This window comes from Arachis ipaensis, chromosome B07 (assembly GCF_000816755.2).
Source record: "Arachis ipaensis cultivar K30076 chromosome B07, Araip1.1, whole genome shotgun sequence".
Lineage (NCBI taxonomy): Eukaryota > Viridiplantae > Streptophyta > Magnoliopsida > Fabales > Fabaceae > Arachis > Arachis ipaensis.
The window spans coordinates 124,374,405-124,391,737 of record NC_029791.2 but is presented as its reverse complement, the minus strand read 5'-3'; the positions used below and the strand labels follow the sequence as shown (position 1 = coordinate 124,391,737).

General features: G+C 37.9%; 4 protein-coding genes across 4 annotated transcripts in view; 3 read left to right on the top strand and 1 right to left on the bottom strand.

The window, feature by feature from the left end:
- LOC107606286 (NADP-dependent malic enzyme) lies at positions 337 to 5,220 on the top strand. Its single transcript, XM_016308326.2, has 20 exons — positions 337 to 502; positions 827 to 996; positions 1,489 to 1,609; positions 1,684 to 1,758; positions 1,838 to 1,989; positions 2,093 to 2,198; positions 2,292 to 2,357; positions 2,441 to 2,536; positions 2,636 to 2,707; positions 2,788 to 2,871; positions 2,948 to 3,046; positions 3,294 to 3,341; positions 3,447 to 3,500; positions 3,611 to 3,709; positions 3,826 to 3,915; positions 3,999 to 4,076; positions 4,171 to 4,245; positions 4,364 to 4,454; positions 4,561 to 4,689; positions 4,787 to 5,220. Exons 1-20 carry the CDS (start codon positions 458 to 460, stop codon positions 4,873 to 4,875), a joined length of 1,839 nt encoding a protein of 612 aa, XP_016163812.1. The 5' UTR covers positions 337 to 457; the 3' UTR covers positions 4,876 to 5,220.
- On the bottom strand, positions 5,225 to 8,490 carry LOC107606287 (protein cereblon). The gene is made up of 9 exons (XM_016308327.2): positions 8,194 to 8,490; positions 8,016 to 8,093; positions 7,592 to 7,704; positions 7,437 to 7,502; positions 7,170 to 7,271; positions 6,709 to 7,045; positions 6,097 to 6,302; positions 5,828 to 5,991; positions 5,225 to 5,617 (listed from the first exon to the last, which is right to left on the bottom strand). Exons 1-9 carry the CDS (start codon positions 8,348 to 8,350, stop codon positions 5,494 to 5,496), a joined length of 1,347 nt encoding a protein of 448 aa, XP_016163813.1. The 5' UTR covers positions 8,351 to 8,490; the 3' UTR covers positions 5,225 to 5,493.
- LOC110264754 lies at positions 11,698 to 13,159 on the top strand. Its single transcript, XM_021106789.1, has 2 exons — positions 11,698 to 12,222; positions 12,302 to 13,159. Exons 1-2 carry the CDS (start codon positions 11,764 to 11,766, stop codon positions 13,046 to 13,048), a joined length of 1,206 nt encoding a protein of 401 aa, XP_020962448.1. The 5' UTR covers positions 11,698 to 11,763; the 3' UTR covers positions 13,049 to 13,159.
- The window catches only part of LOC107606285 (tryptophan--tRNA ligase, chloroplastic/mitochondrial), a 7,386-nt gene continuing 5,749 nt past the window's right edge, over positions 15,697 to 17,333 (top strand). The window contains 6 exon segments of the mRNA XM_016308325.2: positions 15,697 to 15,936; positions 16,035 to 16,160; positions 16,300 to 16,387; positions 16,475 to 16,516; positions 16,898 to 16,987; positions 17,085 to 17,207. Of these exon segments, the coding sequence (XP_016163811.1) occupies positions 15,848 to 15,936; positions 16,035 to 16,160; positions 16,300 to 16,387; positions 16,475 to 16,516; positions 16,898 to 16,987; positions 17,085 to 17,207 (558 nt within the window). The 5' untranslated portion in view covers positions 15,697 to 15,847.

Below are 17,333 nucleotides of genomic sequence, written 5' to 3'. Positions count from 1 at the left end.
TTGTTATAAAAATTAAAAATTCACGTACAGTTATATTTATATAAAATTAATATTTAAAAATTATTTATATAAAGACAAGTAAGTATAGATGTATTTTTACCCTCATTAAATTGGGCAAAAGTCAAATGATGAATTGATAATGGTAAAAACTCAACTGCAGTCGATTTCACGTGAAATGAATAACTGAGAGTTATTAAATAATTTGACTGATCTGACTAAATTTTTATTTAAAAACTCTTAACTATCAATTTCACGTGAAGTGTATTGTAACTGAATGTGTACGGTTGATGATGGGTCCCGTCCCTTTGAATCCCCAAATGAATCGAGAAAGAAAGGAGGCCATGGGAGGCAGTTGGCAGTTGAATATTGAGTTATTGACTTTCACAATACGCGGAGAATCTACATACATTCCCTCCTTCCCTTCTTTTCTTTTTCTTTTACCAATAACACCGTCACCATGATCTGCCTCAATAGATACAGTCTTCTGGAACCAACTACCACGGTAATCATTTCTATTTCTATTCCCCTTTTCTTAAAATTAATGCAATTTAATTTTAAGAAAAAGAGAATGTAACTGTTATGAATATTATTTGACAACACGTGCTGCTCCTCTATTCTAATTTCTACCAATCACGTTGAAATCTAACTCCATTTTTTATTCTTCTTTTTCCACCTCATACACTACCAAACCAAGCAAAGAGGAACACCATAATATCTATCTATATAAGAAGACCACATACCTCGTTTTAAGGAACAATAACAAACGTAACATTTTTTGGTCTCTTGTAAGTTATTCTTACTGTTACTTGTTCATAATCTTGTGTAGAGGGTGGTGTTGGGAGTGAGAAAGTTGTTAGCAGTGATGTCAAGCACATTGATGAACGGTGGTGTTGAAGCTGCTGCTGGTAGTGGTGGTGGTGGTGTTAGAGACTTGTATGGTGAAGACAGAGCCACGGAGGATCAGCTTATCACCCCTTGGTCCTTCTCTGTCTCAAGGTGAAATACATAAGACAAAACATCATAATTTAGTAACTTGTCTTGTCTCTCTTCATTCTTTGGATCTATGCTGCATTACTCTATCTCTACCTCGTCTTGTTATATATATAAGATCAAAAATGGATCATATCTTAATTCACATGAAGTCTTCTTTGTACAAAAAGATGGTATTGTGAACTGTTAAATGATTTGAAATGTTTAACTGAATATTATTGACTGAACTATCTAATAGTTCGCAATATCATCTTCACATAAAGATCCACCTTTTCTCTAAGGCTCTTAATTTGAGTATTGTGTGCTAATTTTCAATGAGGAGTGCTAGGGCCAGCAGAATTTGTGACGTGTAGCCATCAATTAGTTATCATCAATAACTTTAAGGGTGTGAGATGACATCTAATGGTGTAGAATTACTCATTTTTCTTTTGATTGTTAAGTGTTGGCCAGATTTCAATAAAAGTGCTGGACGTTCTCATTTTGAATTGTGTTTAACAGTGGCTGCACTTTGCTGCGCGATCCGCGCTACAACAAAGGCCTCGCCTTCACCGAGAGAGAAAGAGATGCTCATTACCTGCGAGGCCTTTTGCCACCAGCAGTATTCAATCAAGAACTTCAGGTGATTAATTACCAAGAATCTTAGATTGAATCCTGTCACATTTACTTACATCAATTGTTATTATGGATCTTCAGGAGAAGAGGTTGATGCATAACCTTCGCCAGTATGAAGTTCCTCTGCATAGGTACATGGCCATGATGGATCTTCAGGTACTTTCTGAGTTCCTAACAAGCTCCATGTTTATTGTAATCATTTTACATGAAACACTTCACTGACTGCATTTTTCAGGAGAGGAATGAGAGGCTGTTTTACAAGATTCTGATTGATAACGTTGAGGAACTGCTTCCTGTTGTTTACACTCCAACAGTGGGAGAAGCCTGCCAGAAATATGGAAGCATTTTCCGTCGTCCGCAGGGTCTATACATCAGCTTGAAAGAGAAGTATGCTTTCTTATTTCTATTCACTGTTCTTGTTTTCACAATTTAGCCTTTGAGGTGAAAAAGAAAAGAAGATACTAAAAGTGTTTGAATTGAAACTCTGCAGAGGTAAGATCCTTGAAGTACTGAAAAACTGGCCAGAGAAGAACATTCAAGTTATTGTTGTCACTGATGGCGAGCGTATATTAGGACTCGGAGATCTTGGCTGCCAGGTAAATAGATACTGATTGTGGTTTCTACCTTAATCTAATCAGCATTACACTTGCAGATGAGTTTGTTGACATAATTCTTTTGGTTTATGTTAGGGAATGGGGATTCCTGTTGGGAAGCTTTCGCTCTATACTGCATTGGGAGGGGTTCGCCCTTCATCAGTAAGGACTACTGAATGATCTTTTAGCTCTTTGCTCATAATTAACCAAATTGATGGATTGTAATCTGGATTCTATGGTTTCAGTGCTTGCCTATAACCATTGATGTTGGCACAAACAATGAGAAGTTGCTGAATGATGAGTTTTACATTGGTCTCAGACAAAAGCGTGCAACTGGGAAGGTTTGATCTTGAATGAATGCAGATTCATCCTTTTTCTTTTTTCTTTGTTGAGTGTGAAATTTCTAGTGTTGACATAAATTTTTGTTCATTGTGATATAGGAATATGCTGAGCTTCTAGATGAGTTCATGCGCGCTGTTAAGCAGAACTATGGGGAGAAAGTTCTTATTCAGGTAAGTAACATATCAGATTCAACACTCCAATCTCTGGATTCTTTTCAAATGTTTTCCTGATTTTCCTCGTTCTTCTTCAGTTTGAAGACTTCGCGAATCATAATGCGTTCGATCTGCTTGCAAAATACAGTTCATCTCATCTTGTTTTCAATGATGATATTCAGGTAGCAATAGCATGCTTGAAAGCTTTTGAATTGCTTATTCTAATTTGAGGTTACTTAATGACTAATCTTCTTTCAGGGTACAGCATCTGTGGTATTAGCAGGATTGCTTGCTTCTTTAAAATTAGTTAGGGGAACCTTAGCTGATCATACCTTCTTATTTTTGGGTGCTGGAGAGGTTAGTGTCTTGGGAAAATTTGTTTCATTATTTCTATCTTTCACAAAGTCATGTTACTGTTTCAGAAGGGAAAAAAAGATTATGTATTATTATCAGTGTAAAAACTTTTATACCTTCCCTTGAGGCTCTATTCATTTTACCTTAGAAATATATAACTTTATGAGAATGCATGAATATACAATGTCTATGAAATAAAATGAAATGATATCAATGATCCTTTCTTACTTTAATCTTTTGGTTGATGAAGGCTGGAACTGGTATTGCAGAGTTGATAGCACTTGAAATATCAAAACAGGTAAAAAAAAATCTGATAGAGTTGTATTCTTCATTTCTATGGCATTTTATTTTATGAAATTTATATACTTATGTATATATTTCTGAACACTATCTTAATGGACAGACAAAAGCTCCAGTGGAAGAAACCCGCAAGAAGATTTGGCTTGTCGACTCCAAGGTATAAACCGTGAAGCTTGAGTTTCTTGGAAAACAAGAAAGCATGACTTTTCTTGGATCGCAAGATCTTCTTTTCGTCAAAGCTCTCAAAATAGCATGTTCTTTTTCCAGGGTCTTATTGTTAGCTCTCGCCTCGGATCGCTTCAGCACTTCAAAAAGCCTTGGGCACATGAGCATGAACCTGTAAAGGAGCTTGTTGGTGCTATCAAGGTGACTCACCTTATTATATTTCCTAATTCCTAAACAAGGAAGGGGGAAAAAAATCAGTGTGTACTTTATTTGTTAAGAGAATAAATCATTTTTTTACATACATTTGATTCCATCAGGCAATCAAGCCAACAGTATTGATTGGATCATCTGGAGTAGGGAAGACATTTACCAAAGAAGTGATTGAAGCCATGGCATCATTGAATAAGGTTCTTCCTCTCTTTCTCTAATACTACTTTTTCTTCCTGATATGTACATGATTATATCTCTAATAAATGTATGATTTTTGTAGAAACCGCTCATTCTTGCTCTCTCCAATCCAACATCTCAATCTGAGTGCACTGCTGAAGAAGCTTATACATGGAGCAAGGTAAATAACTGCTTATATAATTAGCCTCAGAAATTCAGAATAGATTACACACATCATTGTATGTTAATGTTGTTTATCTTAATTTAATTTGCAGGGTCAAGCAATCTTTGCTAGTGGTAGCCCATTTGATCATGTTGAATATGAAGGAAAAGTCTTTGTTCCTGGACAGGTTTCATTTGACCCTTGCTACCTACACATTTTGTTATTCAATATAAACATCTCAGTGGCTGATCTTTATATATTTATTTTTTCTTTTTTTTTTTTGCGCTTCCTGCAATGCTGTTCAGGCCAACAATGCTTACATATTCCCTGGTTTCGGCTTGGGTTTGATCATCTCCGGTGCAATCCGCGTACGCGATGAGATGCTCTTGGCAGCCTGTGAGTTCACTCAAACTAAGAGAGATTAAATACACTAAAATCAATTCGATCTAAATTCCAAGAAGGTGAACCAAGAACTCACTAACGGTTTCTTCTTATGCAACAGCTGAAGCTTTGGCTGCACAAGTGTCACAGGAGAACTATGATAAAGGACTGATTTACCCTCCATTCTCAAATATCAGAAAGATATCAGCACATATTGCTGCTAATGTGGCAGCCAAGGCATATGAACTTGGTTAGTTTCATGAAATGTTTTGAGTTTCAGACAACTCTGCTCTATTTTCTCTTCATGTTCAATACTTTTATCTTTTGTGCTGTGTTTGGTAAAACAGGTCTTGCTTCTCATCTACCTCGACCTAAGGATCTTGTCAAATATGCAGAAAGTTGCATGTACAGCCCAGGCTACAGAAACTACCGTTGAGATTTTTGAACCATATTATATCATGTTTTGTTTAGTTTAGTTTCAAAGGCTACAAACTATGATTCAGACCAAAGCTTTTGGCGGCTTCATGAACTAAACCAAGCAGAACATATTAGTAGTGTGCTCTCTGCGGTTTTCCAGTTATGAGATACTTGTTAGGAACAGATTCATTTTATTGCTAAGATAGATTGTTGTATAAGGCATCGCCATAGGAACTTAAATTCTTCAACCAGTTGTGAGAGAAGTTTGCTAATTCTTTCAAATTGTTACCCTTTGTTAAGGATTACCATCTCTATTATCTGTATTACAATTTATGCTGAATGAAGCTTTTTTTTCTTGTTCTTTTTTTTCTTTTTGGCATCAGCATTTGCTGTTTGTTTGGAATACAATATAATAATAATGAAAACAAATTGCAAACAAGAGTTGCAAGAAGTTGATACTTATAATTTTACCCTAACCGTGCTGTTAATTCCAAACTATATAACTAAAACTAGAATTCTAGATAAACATGGCATTAGATACACACACTAGCACCAAAGTGCTGTCATATACATATATCAAACTTATAAACTGTATGGCCATATTGCATAAACAAGATTGAAGGTTTTGGCCCATTTCTTATGCAACTTGACAACTTCGTATCCCCCAAAACGACCTAGGTTTCAGTTTCTTGGTGGTGGCTGTAAAAAGCCACCCCATTTGAGTTCTGCATGAGGCACAACGAGTGATCGTCCATGCATACCTGCCAAGAGTAGCACATTAAGATGTTAGCAGCTCTTTTTTCTTCTCTATTTTCCCCCTAATTTTTGCGCGGGGAACATGCATGACTGCTAGCAATTATCTTATCCGTGAGACCGTGAGCGTGTGTATACATTATTAGCCTCTTGTTAATTGATCAATAACATGGTACTTGAAAGTTGAAGTTACTAATATGAAAGTGGACAAAACTCACCCAGGAAACCAACTATATTCTGTAGCCGGTGGCCCGTCGAGGTCTAAGCCATTTGCCTTGTGAAGAGTCATTATTTCATGTACATAACCACCGGGGTTCACATAAGCACCAAGAGGGCCCTCACTTGACATCACCAACATATCACTTCGTTTTGCAATTATAGTCTGCAGATTTTAAGATGTTAAGTCAGGGAAATTCTCGCAATCTATATTTAAACAGGGCAATATGATGTGCAACATTGTAGAGCTATGGTGAGGTAACAATTATACCTGGCAGCTTTTACATTGGATAATATCAATACTCTCTAGTAATTCAATTTCCTTGCGCAATCTATATGCAATGCCATCAATGTCCAAAAGCTCCTGCCTTGTAGATTCAGAGACAGGTATTTTACTAGCAATATAAAATGATAAAATATCAGGCTTCTTAACGAGATTATCCATGCTAGGCACGCCAATTATCTTCCTCCACATATCTACAGATGATCAAAACAACCATTAGTTGTTATTCTGAGACCAACATATCACTTACACACTTAGGTTTGAATTCAATATTCAGTACCAAGGTTTTCATGAAAAAACCAACAACAAATAACGAGATGTAGCATCTAATTTATGTCAACAAAGAATAAACCAATATATGGATAAAACCATATATCAATATATTACTAACACATGGGTTATGCAAACCTATTTGGGTAAATTATAGACACACACGATGACATCTTCATGAATTTTCCACTGAAGTCCCTATTTGAATTCAAAAATACCGAACCAGCCAGAAGAAAATCAAGATGTAATTCAGAACAATAGTGATATTGATAAAAAGAAAAAAAAAAGAAAAAACAATTAAATACACTCGCATGAAACATAGCAAAATACCTGCAGCCCTTTGTGCAAGCGAATGGGAGTCAAACATACGATATACCCAGTGAGGCCAGAATGCCGTTGATATTTTATTTGATGGGTAGGCATATCTATTTTCAAAAGAGTCATTAAGCTCTTCTCCTATGCATGACTGATTTCCGGAAGTTGAACAGCTATCAATTCTTGAATCCTTTGTTTCAGCTTCATTTAGATTTGATCTAATTTCCTGATATGACTTCCCTGTGACTTTATCACCACTGCTCCTGGCCGATGATGGTCCTAATTCCCCAAACACATCCCTTGGTGTTTTCAATGGTAGACCTTCCTCGATAATTTCAATCTCTCCATAAGGCTAAGAAGAACCATCACAACCAAACGAACAAAAGGGTAGTCATCAGCCTCTAGTTACATGGTTGATGCCAAAATAGATAAAAATTTAAAAGGAAAAGCAGTAAAAGTATTAATATCTTTCTAACCACTCCATCTGCATCATTCCAACACCTTCTTAGGCGAAATCGTTGTTGTCCGCGGGTCACCACATTCAACGAACCATCCTGTAGACGTCCATATTGTCGAATCTGTAGATATGAAAGAGTTAAGCAATAATACATGTTGACAGTGATATCTAACTCTAGCAAGAACTGTAATTTATATCTGAAGAGTTATATGTGGCAAAAAACATCTATAGCATGTATTATTTGTTATGAAAATATTATAACACATCAGTTGACAGGTAATAATACCTCTGCAGTTGTCCCAATGCTAGCTGATTTCATCCTCCAATTTGCAGTATCCCTGTGAATTCGAATCTAAAAGGAAAACACATGCGTTGAAAAGACTAAAACACAATCACGATCACAAATCAAACATGAGAAGCCACCCTATGGTGTTAACGTACCACGCCGATGGTGTAAGGAACATCGACCTGACTTAGAGCTCTCTCAACAGCAGCCACCATACGAGGTTCAATAACTCTTAGGGGAAGAGTAGCCCCGGGAAAGCGTACAACTCCTGAACATTGCCAGAATTAGTCAAAGTTATTCACATAAAGTTAAAAATTGCATAAGGACACAAAGTTATTTCAAGAACATAATCAACAAAACTTTCATAGGATCAAAGGAAAAGATGAACAAGCCAACAGAACCCAAAACCTGTGGAAACTTTAAAATATCCCATAACAGAGTGACAATGCAACATTATGCAAACATGATGACAACCCTGAAAGTACAAAACTCTAATTCCACAATAATTCCCACTATTTCCTTGATTGTGTACAACAATGAAGAGCAGAAGCAGCATAAACACAGATAATAATGATATACCTTGAAGGCGAAACAGAGGAAGGTTCACAACAGAATCACCATCCAAGAAAGCTGTTCTGTGGCGAGTGTCTTCAATTTCTGTGGCATGCAAGTATTATTATTTAGGTTAAACAGAAATGCATTCCTCTTCATAGAAAACTAATGTATATAAATGAAATGGAAAAAAAAAAAAACGTACCACCGAGATATGTGTGCAAAGATGGTTCAGCTAAGTGAACAACACCATCACCATCGTCATCCTCGAGGTGCTCTTCCAAATATTGACGAAGAAAGTAGGTGTAGTCTTGTTCCACCTCATCTTCTTCCAACAAAAGGTCCTGATCCACCAGATCCATGGCTATTGTGCTAGGGTTTAGGATTTTGTGGGAGGGTAATTGAGCATAAATTTCTGTGTGTAGTTTGGAATTGGAGCTCACTGGTAACTGCTATGCCGTGCAGAGTTTAATGTACACTTGAAAAAGTGTAAACTTTATGAGGTTCAGTTTAATTAACTTTAAAAAAAAATTAAATAATANAATATTTTTTAATTCAGCAAATTAAGAATCAATTTGTCGCGATTAGAATTTTGGTTAAGGATTTGTCTCTAATTAATGGGTTGTTGCATGCATAAGTGGGATTTAAATTTCGACACTTATTTAAGTGAACTAATAAATTAATTAGATCAATTCAACTTAATTTCATGCTAAACCAAATTGGGTTGATCTAATAGTTAGCTCATACATTGTTAAAGTAGTTTTACCTATATATCAAATTATATAATACCATATTAGTAAAATTAATTATCTTTTATATTTATCATATAGATTATTTAGGGATGACAATGGGTACCGTCAACAGACTCCGCCCCCATTCCTGTTTAAAAAATGCTAGTGTCCTCGTCTTATTCTTGTCGCAAGTCTTCATGTAATTGTCTTTGCGAAAAAGGCGAATACATGTGAGTATTTATAGATATTTTAAAAAACATAATCTCATATAATTGAATACAATTTAACATTATATATTCTAGTATTTTTATCAATCAAATTTAACTAAGTTGGTCAAAATCCAACAAAATTCACTCACACAAACATGAATCACATACTTCTTCTTCTTCTTGATTTTTCTTTGCGCATTTTCTTTTTATTGTGGTTCTTTTAATGTTATTGTTGTTGTTACTTTTCTTTTTAATTTCTCCTCATCCTCTTCGTGCTCGTGGTTATTGCAACCTTTTTTATTATTTTTTTTTCTTTGTTTAATTTTTTTTATTTTTATTTTTATTAAGAAGGTGAAACAAAAAGAATTATGAAAAAGTAAAATAAGAAGGAGAATATAAAGAAGAAAAAGAAAAAGGTGATGAAGAAGAAAAAAAGAGGAGGAGAATTTTAAATTGTGTAGAATTTATTAGAAAAATAGCACCAAAATTTTTAATTGTGACATAAAAAGTTCTATAATTTTCACACTGACACAAATTTTTGTCAAAAGAGTGAAATAAAAATTATAAGAATGTAAAAAAATAAAAAAACAAAAAGGAGAAAGAAAAAAGAGAATTTTAAATTGTGTAAAATGTATGAAAAAATAGAACCAAACTTTTTAACCATAATACAGGAAGTTTCTTAATTTTAACACTAAAATTTTTAAAAAATTTTTGATGTCATTTTATAAAAAAATCATACGTTGTTTCTAACAAATTGTGTTATTAACCAAAAATTTATGTGTTACTCATTAAACTAATTATGTGATATTGAATTAAAAAAAAGAAAATGATAATAATGATGATGATAAAAATAGAAAAAAAAACAGAAAAAAAATCAAACAGAAAAAAAATCAAACAGCAAAAAAAAAAAACATAATAAAAAGGAAAAAAAAAAGAAGAACGAAAATAAAAATGAAAATAAAAACTAAAACGTGTGTACATAAATTTGATTTGGTTTAATTAAGCTAAAAAAAATTTGACTGTCCGGCATTTTTACTCTCGCATACAGATTTAAAAAAATGTTTAGTAGCTCTGTTGGCGGAAATTAATTTAGTTATGGAGAGAATAATGGTGATAACGTTAAATATGGATGCATGGTGAGTTTTCCATCAATGTGGACCTGGGTGATTCAGAGAGATGCAAAACGCAGGTAACGTTTTGCAGTGGCATAAAAAACAAAAATCTGCATACCTGCAAAACGCAGGATGCGATTGGACTGGGCAACGAAACCAGGAAACGAAACGTGGCCTGCATGCTAAGAGGGGCATTGTTGACTAACATAGGGCTAAGCAAAACGCAGGTTGCGTTTGTCAGACCTACACAGCCAAACGTGGGTTGCGTTTTGCAGCGTTCCTAGTTGCATGCGTGCCACGTGTTGGAGAAAATTGTTGCGGGAGTGTTTAAAATGCAAAACGCAGAGTAAGTTTACTGAAGAGGAGAGAGTTACTGAAGAGTAAGTATTATGTGAGTGAAGAGTGAAGAGTGTTGTTGTGTGAGGAAGGGTTGTGGGAGGAAGAAGAAGAGTGAAAAGCATAGCTGCATTTGGTTATAAAATAAAAAATGGTTCAAGATTTTACTAAACCTGAAGATCACATTATTGAGTACTTAGATCATCCTCAATGGGTAAGTTAAATTTTTTTTTTAAATTTTATGAGAATAATGTTTAATAAGAATAATGTTTATGAGTACTTGGATCATATAATACTGTTTAAATTTTATGAGTACTTAGATCATATAATACAATTTAATAAGAAGAATTGTTGCCTAGAAAACTCGATCCGCCCGATACTTTTAACGAGGTAGCTGCAGCGGCACTGGAGTTTACTGGGTTTCAACATGTTTCTCGAGTAGGCGAAATGAGAGGTCATTCTGCATTACTGAGTGCCTTGGTAGAACGTTGACGGCCGGAGACTCACACTTTTCATCTTCCGGTCGGTGAAGTCACGGTAACGCTGGAAGATGTGGCCTATATTCTTGGTCTCCCGATTAATGGGGAGGCCGTTACGGGTAGATCAGACAGCAGTCACCAGTTTTTGGTGGAGAACTGCATTGCGTGTTTTGGTCATGAGCCCGGACCGCAAGATCACGTATTGGGGAAGGTTAATATTGCATGGGTCCGGCGGTGCAGAGATAGCGAGCCGTGTGATACTCAGGAGTCGGTTGAGCGGTACGTCCGGGCGCACATTTTCTGCGTGCTCGGAACAATTGTGTTTACGGATAAGTCGACCACTTCATTAAACTCGAAGTTTCTACCGCTACTTCGGGATTTCCACCGGATATCATCATACAGTTGGGGGGCAGCCAGTCTGGCACACCTGTACAGATCGTTGTGTCGTGCATCACGATACAAATGTAAAGAGATGGATGGCCCACTGACACTGCTTTTTGTTTGGGCGTGGGAGCGTATGCCGCTCCTGGCACCTATACCCCGCAATCAGCTCGGCGATGTTCGTATTCCACTTGCACGACGGTATTGGTTTTTATTGTTATTGTTATTATTATTATTGTTAACATTATTATTATTTTTAGTTATTATTATTATTATTATTGTAATTATTTTAGTTATTATTATTATTAATTTGTTATTCTATTATTCTGTTTTTTGTTAGGTGGAGTCATTGGCGCCGACATACAAGATATATACGGAGGCCTACTGTATATTTTAGGCGAGGACTCGACGACATGGGACTTGACGATGTAAGTTGTAACCAGTAACGTTCAATATTTTTATTCAGAAGAATAATTTTTCTAATCGGCCTGTTCGTAACTAATGTGCAGTTCATATGGCGGCCGTATATGGGAGTGGGGGTTCCTGATGTGCTCGCCTCCCATTTGGTTATCTGCTCTACTCAGTCGCCGCTAGTGTCATTCGAGTGCATAGAATGGCACCCAGCAGACCGAGTTAGACGACAGTTCGGGATGCAACAGCATCCACCAGGCCCCGCGTTCGACCTTGGTCGTGATCATTGCAAGCGGTTGACAGGAGCACAGAACCATGACTGGGGACAGATTTACAGTGAATGGGTTAACAGGTGGAGCTCTGACCGCTATAACACATTACAGTTAGGTGAAGAGATTGTTGACTTTCATCCTCTCCCATTATACTACGAGTGGTACACACAACAGTATGGAGTTCACCTGCGACTGTCAGATAGAGTTCCAGGTGAAGAGGTCGGCGCTGATGAACCACAACAGCAACAGGAAGAACCACCTGGCCCTCAGCCTCAAGCCCCGCCTCATGAGCAGCAGTTTCAGGTATGTTTATTAGTTACCAGTTGTATTATTATTAATGTTTATCAGTAATTACTATTAATTGTAATTAATTGTTAATCAGGTTCCGGTTTATCAGCACCACTATCAGGTCCCGGTATATGAGCAGCAGTATCAGATGCCGGCATATGCCCAGCAGTTTCAGGATCCGGCATATGCCCAGCAGTTTCCGGATCCGGCATATGCTCAGCAGTGGCCTGCATATCAGCAGCAGGCACCGTATATACCAGAACCACAACCAACTCAGGCACCATATATACCGGAACCACAGCCAACTCCGGCACCTGAGCCTTACATACCACATCTGGTAATTCCAGCTGAGGGTCACTTTAGTCCGTTGGGTGGATCTGACACTATCAGCTTCTCTCAGGTCCTGAGAGATTCAGATTATCTATTTCCGACGGCACCACAGGAAGGGCCTGCTACATCTCAGCAGTCTGCGGGTCGTCGCGCCACTTCAGGTCATGCCAGTGACTTCGACTGTGATCAGTCGACGGGTCATGTAGATCCGCCCGGTCCTTCCGCACCACCATGCTCTCAATTGTTTGATTTGAATGAGTATCCGCAGCAGGAAGAGGGGGATTTGGGATACGACTTGCAGCACTGGTATGATCTTGGTGGAGCGAGTGGTCCGGGGATGAGTGATTCCGGTTTGTATGACATTGGTGGTGCGAGCATGACAGATTTCAGTGCAAGCAGTGAGCTGGATGCCGGTGTGTCTCAGGGTCATCCATATAACTTACGGACACAGACTGCGCCTCCGAACAAATACACCCCATCCTTGTATTCGAAGAAGGCACCGAGGAAGTAGTCCGTTGTATTTGATCTTGCATTCTATGTTGTATTCAGATTTGTATTCACTGTCGTACCGAGTATTTAGATGATTCCACTCAGTATTATTATTATGACATATTTAGCCTTGTTCTCGTATAACTCTGTTTGAGATTATCATGTTGTACTTTTGGAACGAAATGTTTATTTATTAAAAAGTTAAATAACGAGGTTAAATATTTCAATCATTATAAATTGTTAACTAGGTTAAAATCAATGACGAGGTTACATAAAAAGTAACACATAATTGTGAAGTACCTCATAACAAAGTTACATTGAAAAGCTTAATCACTAATGACCTCCAACGGAGCTTGGACCTGCGCGCTGAGGACATCGGCTGCGGCTATGTCCCTCGCGTCCACATATAGTGCACTTGCGAGGACCACGCATATCTCGCGAATCCATCTCATTTAAGTAGCGGGTTGACTTCGGTCTTCCTTTCGTTGCGCGCCTCAATGTCCAATTGGCAATCACCTTCGCTCCTTCATATCTATCCCATGTAGATGGGTCACCCATAGGAACAAACTCGCCTCTGTATACCTTGCAAATTTCAGACATCTTGTACACGTCGTGCACGTACACCTGCCAATCAAGACGCTGGTTGGCGCAACATGCAAGCACGTGGCGACATGGGAGTCGCTCGACCTGGAAATGGCCACAGTCGCAGTGTCGTTGCGCAAGGTTAACTGTGTAAATGGTACCATCTTGCATCTCGCGAACCTCAAACATCTCGTTGCGCCTGTCGAACCGGTTGACCACAATGTTTCCTGCACGTCGGAAGCTTTCTTCAACTCTCTTCGTTGCAAATTCTGAATACGTGAATCCGTTGCGGAGACGCTCATGAGCCTCGGTACTCTTCCGAGTAAACAATTCATTCAGCCGATAGAAAGTTGACCGGACAAGGGCAGTCACTGGAAGGTTACGTGCACCCTTCAGGACAGAATTTATGCACTCTACCAAGTTTGTCGTCATATGTCCCCAACGATGACCACCATCGAATGCCGCGGTCTGAAATAATACCCACACCATCAATGGTAACAACATATCTCCGCAAATTGGTTAGGAAAAACTCCCATGCGTCTGCTGTCTCGCCCTCGACAATCGCAAATGCAATAGGCACAATGTTTTGATTCCCATCTTGTGCAACCGCTACCAGAAGTGCACCTTTATATTTTCCGTACAGGTGCGTGCCATCAACTTGCACCAGTGGCTTGCAGTGTCTGAATGCTACAATACACGGATAGAAGCTCCAAAAAACGCGGTGCAGAACTCTTACACCCAGAATCTCCTCACTCTCACGATAAACGGGGAGTGTTTTAATTTGAACACGAGACCTTGGCATCTTCACTGTCATTGCTTTCAACCATATTGGCAGAGTCTGGTAAGAAACTTCCCAATCACCGAAAACTTTTGCGACAGCTTTCTGCTTTGCCAACCAAGCCTTCCGGTAACTCACAGTGTAGTTGAACCTGCCTTGGACTTCTGCAATAATAGACTTCACCTTTATCGAGGGGTCTGCTTCAACCAACGGCCTAATGGCATCTGCAATTGTGTCCGAGTCCAACTTGGCATGATCTTGTGAAATCATGCCCACGGTGCACGTGTGCTTGCCATTGTATCTCCTGATCTCCCAACAAGCCTTTTTTCGAATCAAACTAGCTCGGATAAGCCAGTCGCACCCTACACCATACCCCTTGCATTTCGCATAGAATGTCTGCGGCTCAGACTCATACACAGTGTAATCAACTCCTCTAGAGATGGTGTAGCTTTTGATTGCAGATATCACCGACTCTCTCGAACCAAATTCCATTCCGACCCTAAACTCGCCATCTTCCACCGCAGCGTTGCCTTCGCCTACGACATGCGCACCACCATCAGTCAGACAAGGCAAATAAAATAAGCACTATATAAAACTTGAGTTAATAATCAAAACATACCCGTATTCGCATACTCAGGAAATTCCGGGGCATGCATGGCTTCGAGATCTAGAGTCCGCATAAAAGACGGAACACCAAACGGGTGCTGGCTTACAATCGCATTTGCTTCATTTTGCACCGCCGGATTGCCTACCAAGTCTCCGTCATCGTTTTCGTCATCGAAAGTTACTCCCTCATGTGTGTTTGGTATAACCTCACCGCTATAATATACTCGCAAATTTGTAATATTTTCCATAACTGCAACCTCACCTAATCCGATTTTTTTGATACACTTGACTGCCAAAAAAACTCAGAACTACGACATATGTGTAAGAAAGAAGAATACAATGAGTAGAAATGGAGCAAGGCAAGCTGAATGAGAGTGTTGCTTCGTATTTATAGGCTGGACCCTTCTTTAAATTATTATTTTTTAAACAAAACGCAACCTGCGTTTATTAAAAAGCTGCCACCAAAAAGTAAAACGCAACATGCGTTTGGTTACTTTTAAAAAATTTTTTTTTTTATATCAACAACAAAACGTGGCCTACGATTGAGTTAAAAGAAATTAAAAAAAAATTAAAACGTTATCAAAAAACAAAACGCATGATGCGTTTGTCCTTTTCTCTCAAAACAATAAAATAAAATAAATTAAAACAAACCTAAACGTAACCCACGTTTTGATCAACCTCCATAGCAGTGAAAATATTTCTCATGCATCCATTTTATTAGACAACACCTATACTAAATCCATAATGAAAAAAATGAGCCCTCTGTTGGTTTCTATAATTTTCAAAAGCGCGAGTGTGGTGGGTAGCACTCTACTATTACAGTAGGAGATAGGCGTTGTGAGCGAAAAATCAAACATGGGTGGCACTGGCACCGTTGTTTCTCACTTCCTCAATCTATCATCATCTTCTTCTTCTTATTCTCCACGCTTGCTTGCTCCTTCACTGTACAAACAAACACACACTCTCTTTTCTTCCTTTTTTTTTTTTAACTTATATATTTCTGTGTCTCACAGTTTGTTCTCATTTTCATTTCAACAAACAGGTCGTGTGCTGCTTCAACCCTCCTTCATTCTCGCTTCTCACTCCCTTCTATTCGCTCTTGCACTTCCTCTGCCACCGCCGCACCTTCTACTTCTTCAGACCCGATCACTCCTCCAACCCCTCTCAAGTAAAAATCACTCTTTTTTTCTTCTCTTTTTAGTTTCATTATTTTAATGCTCAATTGAGTTCAAATATCTGTTTTTTCTTCTGTTTGCCTCTTTAATTGGGTGATGTCAAAATGTGGTTTTGTTGTTTCTCTCTCACAGGAAAAGGGTAGTCTCGGGAGTGCAGCCAACTGGGTCAATTCACCTTGGAAACTATTTTGGAGCCATCAAGAATTGGGTTGCACTTCAGGTTATATATGTTCCATTCGGTTGTTGTGTAATTATTCATAGATTTACTTGGGTTTTTTGTGACATTCTGTTTATTTGTTTTTTGCAGAATACATATGATACACTTTTCTTCATTGTAGACCTCCACGCGGTATGTAATCTGCTGCTAAGTTAACTTGCTAAGCTTCCTAATGGAGCTGTTATTGTGCCTTTTTTATTATTGTTAGAGCTAAACTCTGGTCTCATAGTGCTACAATTGTTGGTGTGTAATAATTATTTTTATGGAAAAAGAATGGACAGTGTAATTAGTGAATTTTCTATTTATTTTTTTTCCCACTTTTATCTGTGTTGCTTCTGAGGCTTAGTGAGTTTAGCATTGGCTTCATAAATAGATCAATTAGTTTAAGGCAACTTCCTACGGAGATAATAACATTTGTAATCAAGTGTCATCAATAACACTCCAGTGTCCTGTTTTTTAGGATTTGGAGTGTTATCTTCCCCATTTCTCATTGTTTCAGATCTAATCCTACAGATTACATTACCTTATGAAGCACAACAATTATCTAAGGCTTCAAGGTCAACTGCAGCTATTTATCTGGCATGTGGAGTGGATCCTTCTAAGGTAAATTGCAACTTTTGCTTGCTGCTTTTTGGTAATTAATATTTTGCTGGAAATTTCTGTCCAGTTGTGAATGAATGGCATTTATTCGCGAATACAGGCTTCTGTTTTTGTACAGTCTCATGTTCGGGCACATGTAGAATTGATGTGGTTGCTAAGTTCTGCAACACCAATTGGTTGGCTGAACAAAATGATACAGTTCAAAGAGAAATCTCGCAAGGCGGTGCGTTTTAGCTGTATGAATTCCTAAGTTCCATTTTGAATATTTCTCGTTTTTTCCTGTTCTATGTATCTAATCTTCTAAAAGTAAGATAGTTTAATTCGATTACTTTTGTTGTCACCTAAGCAT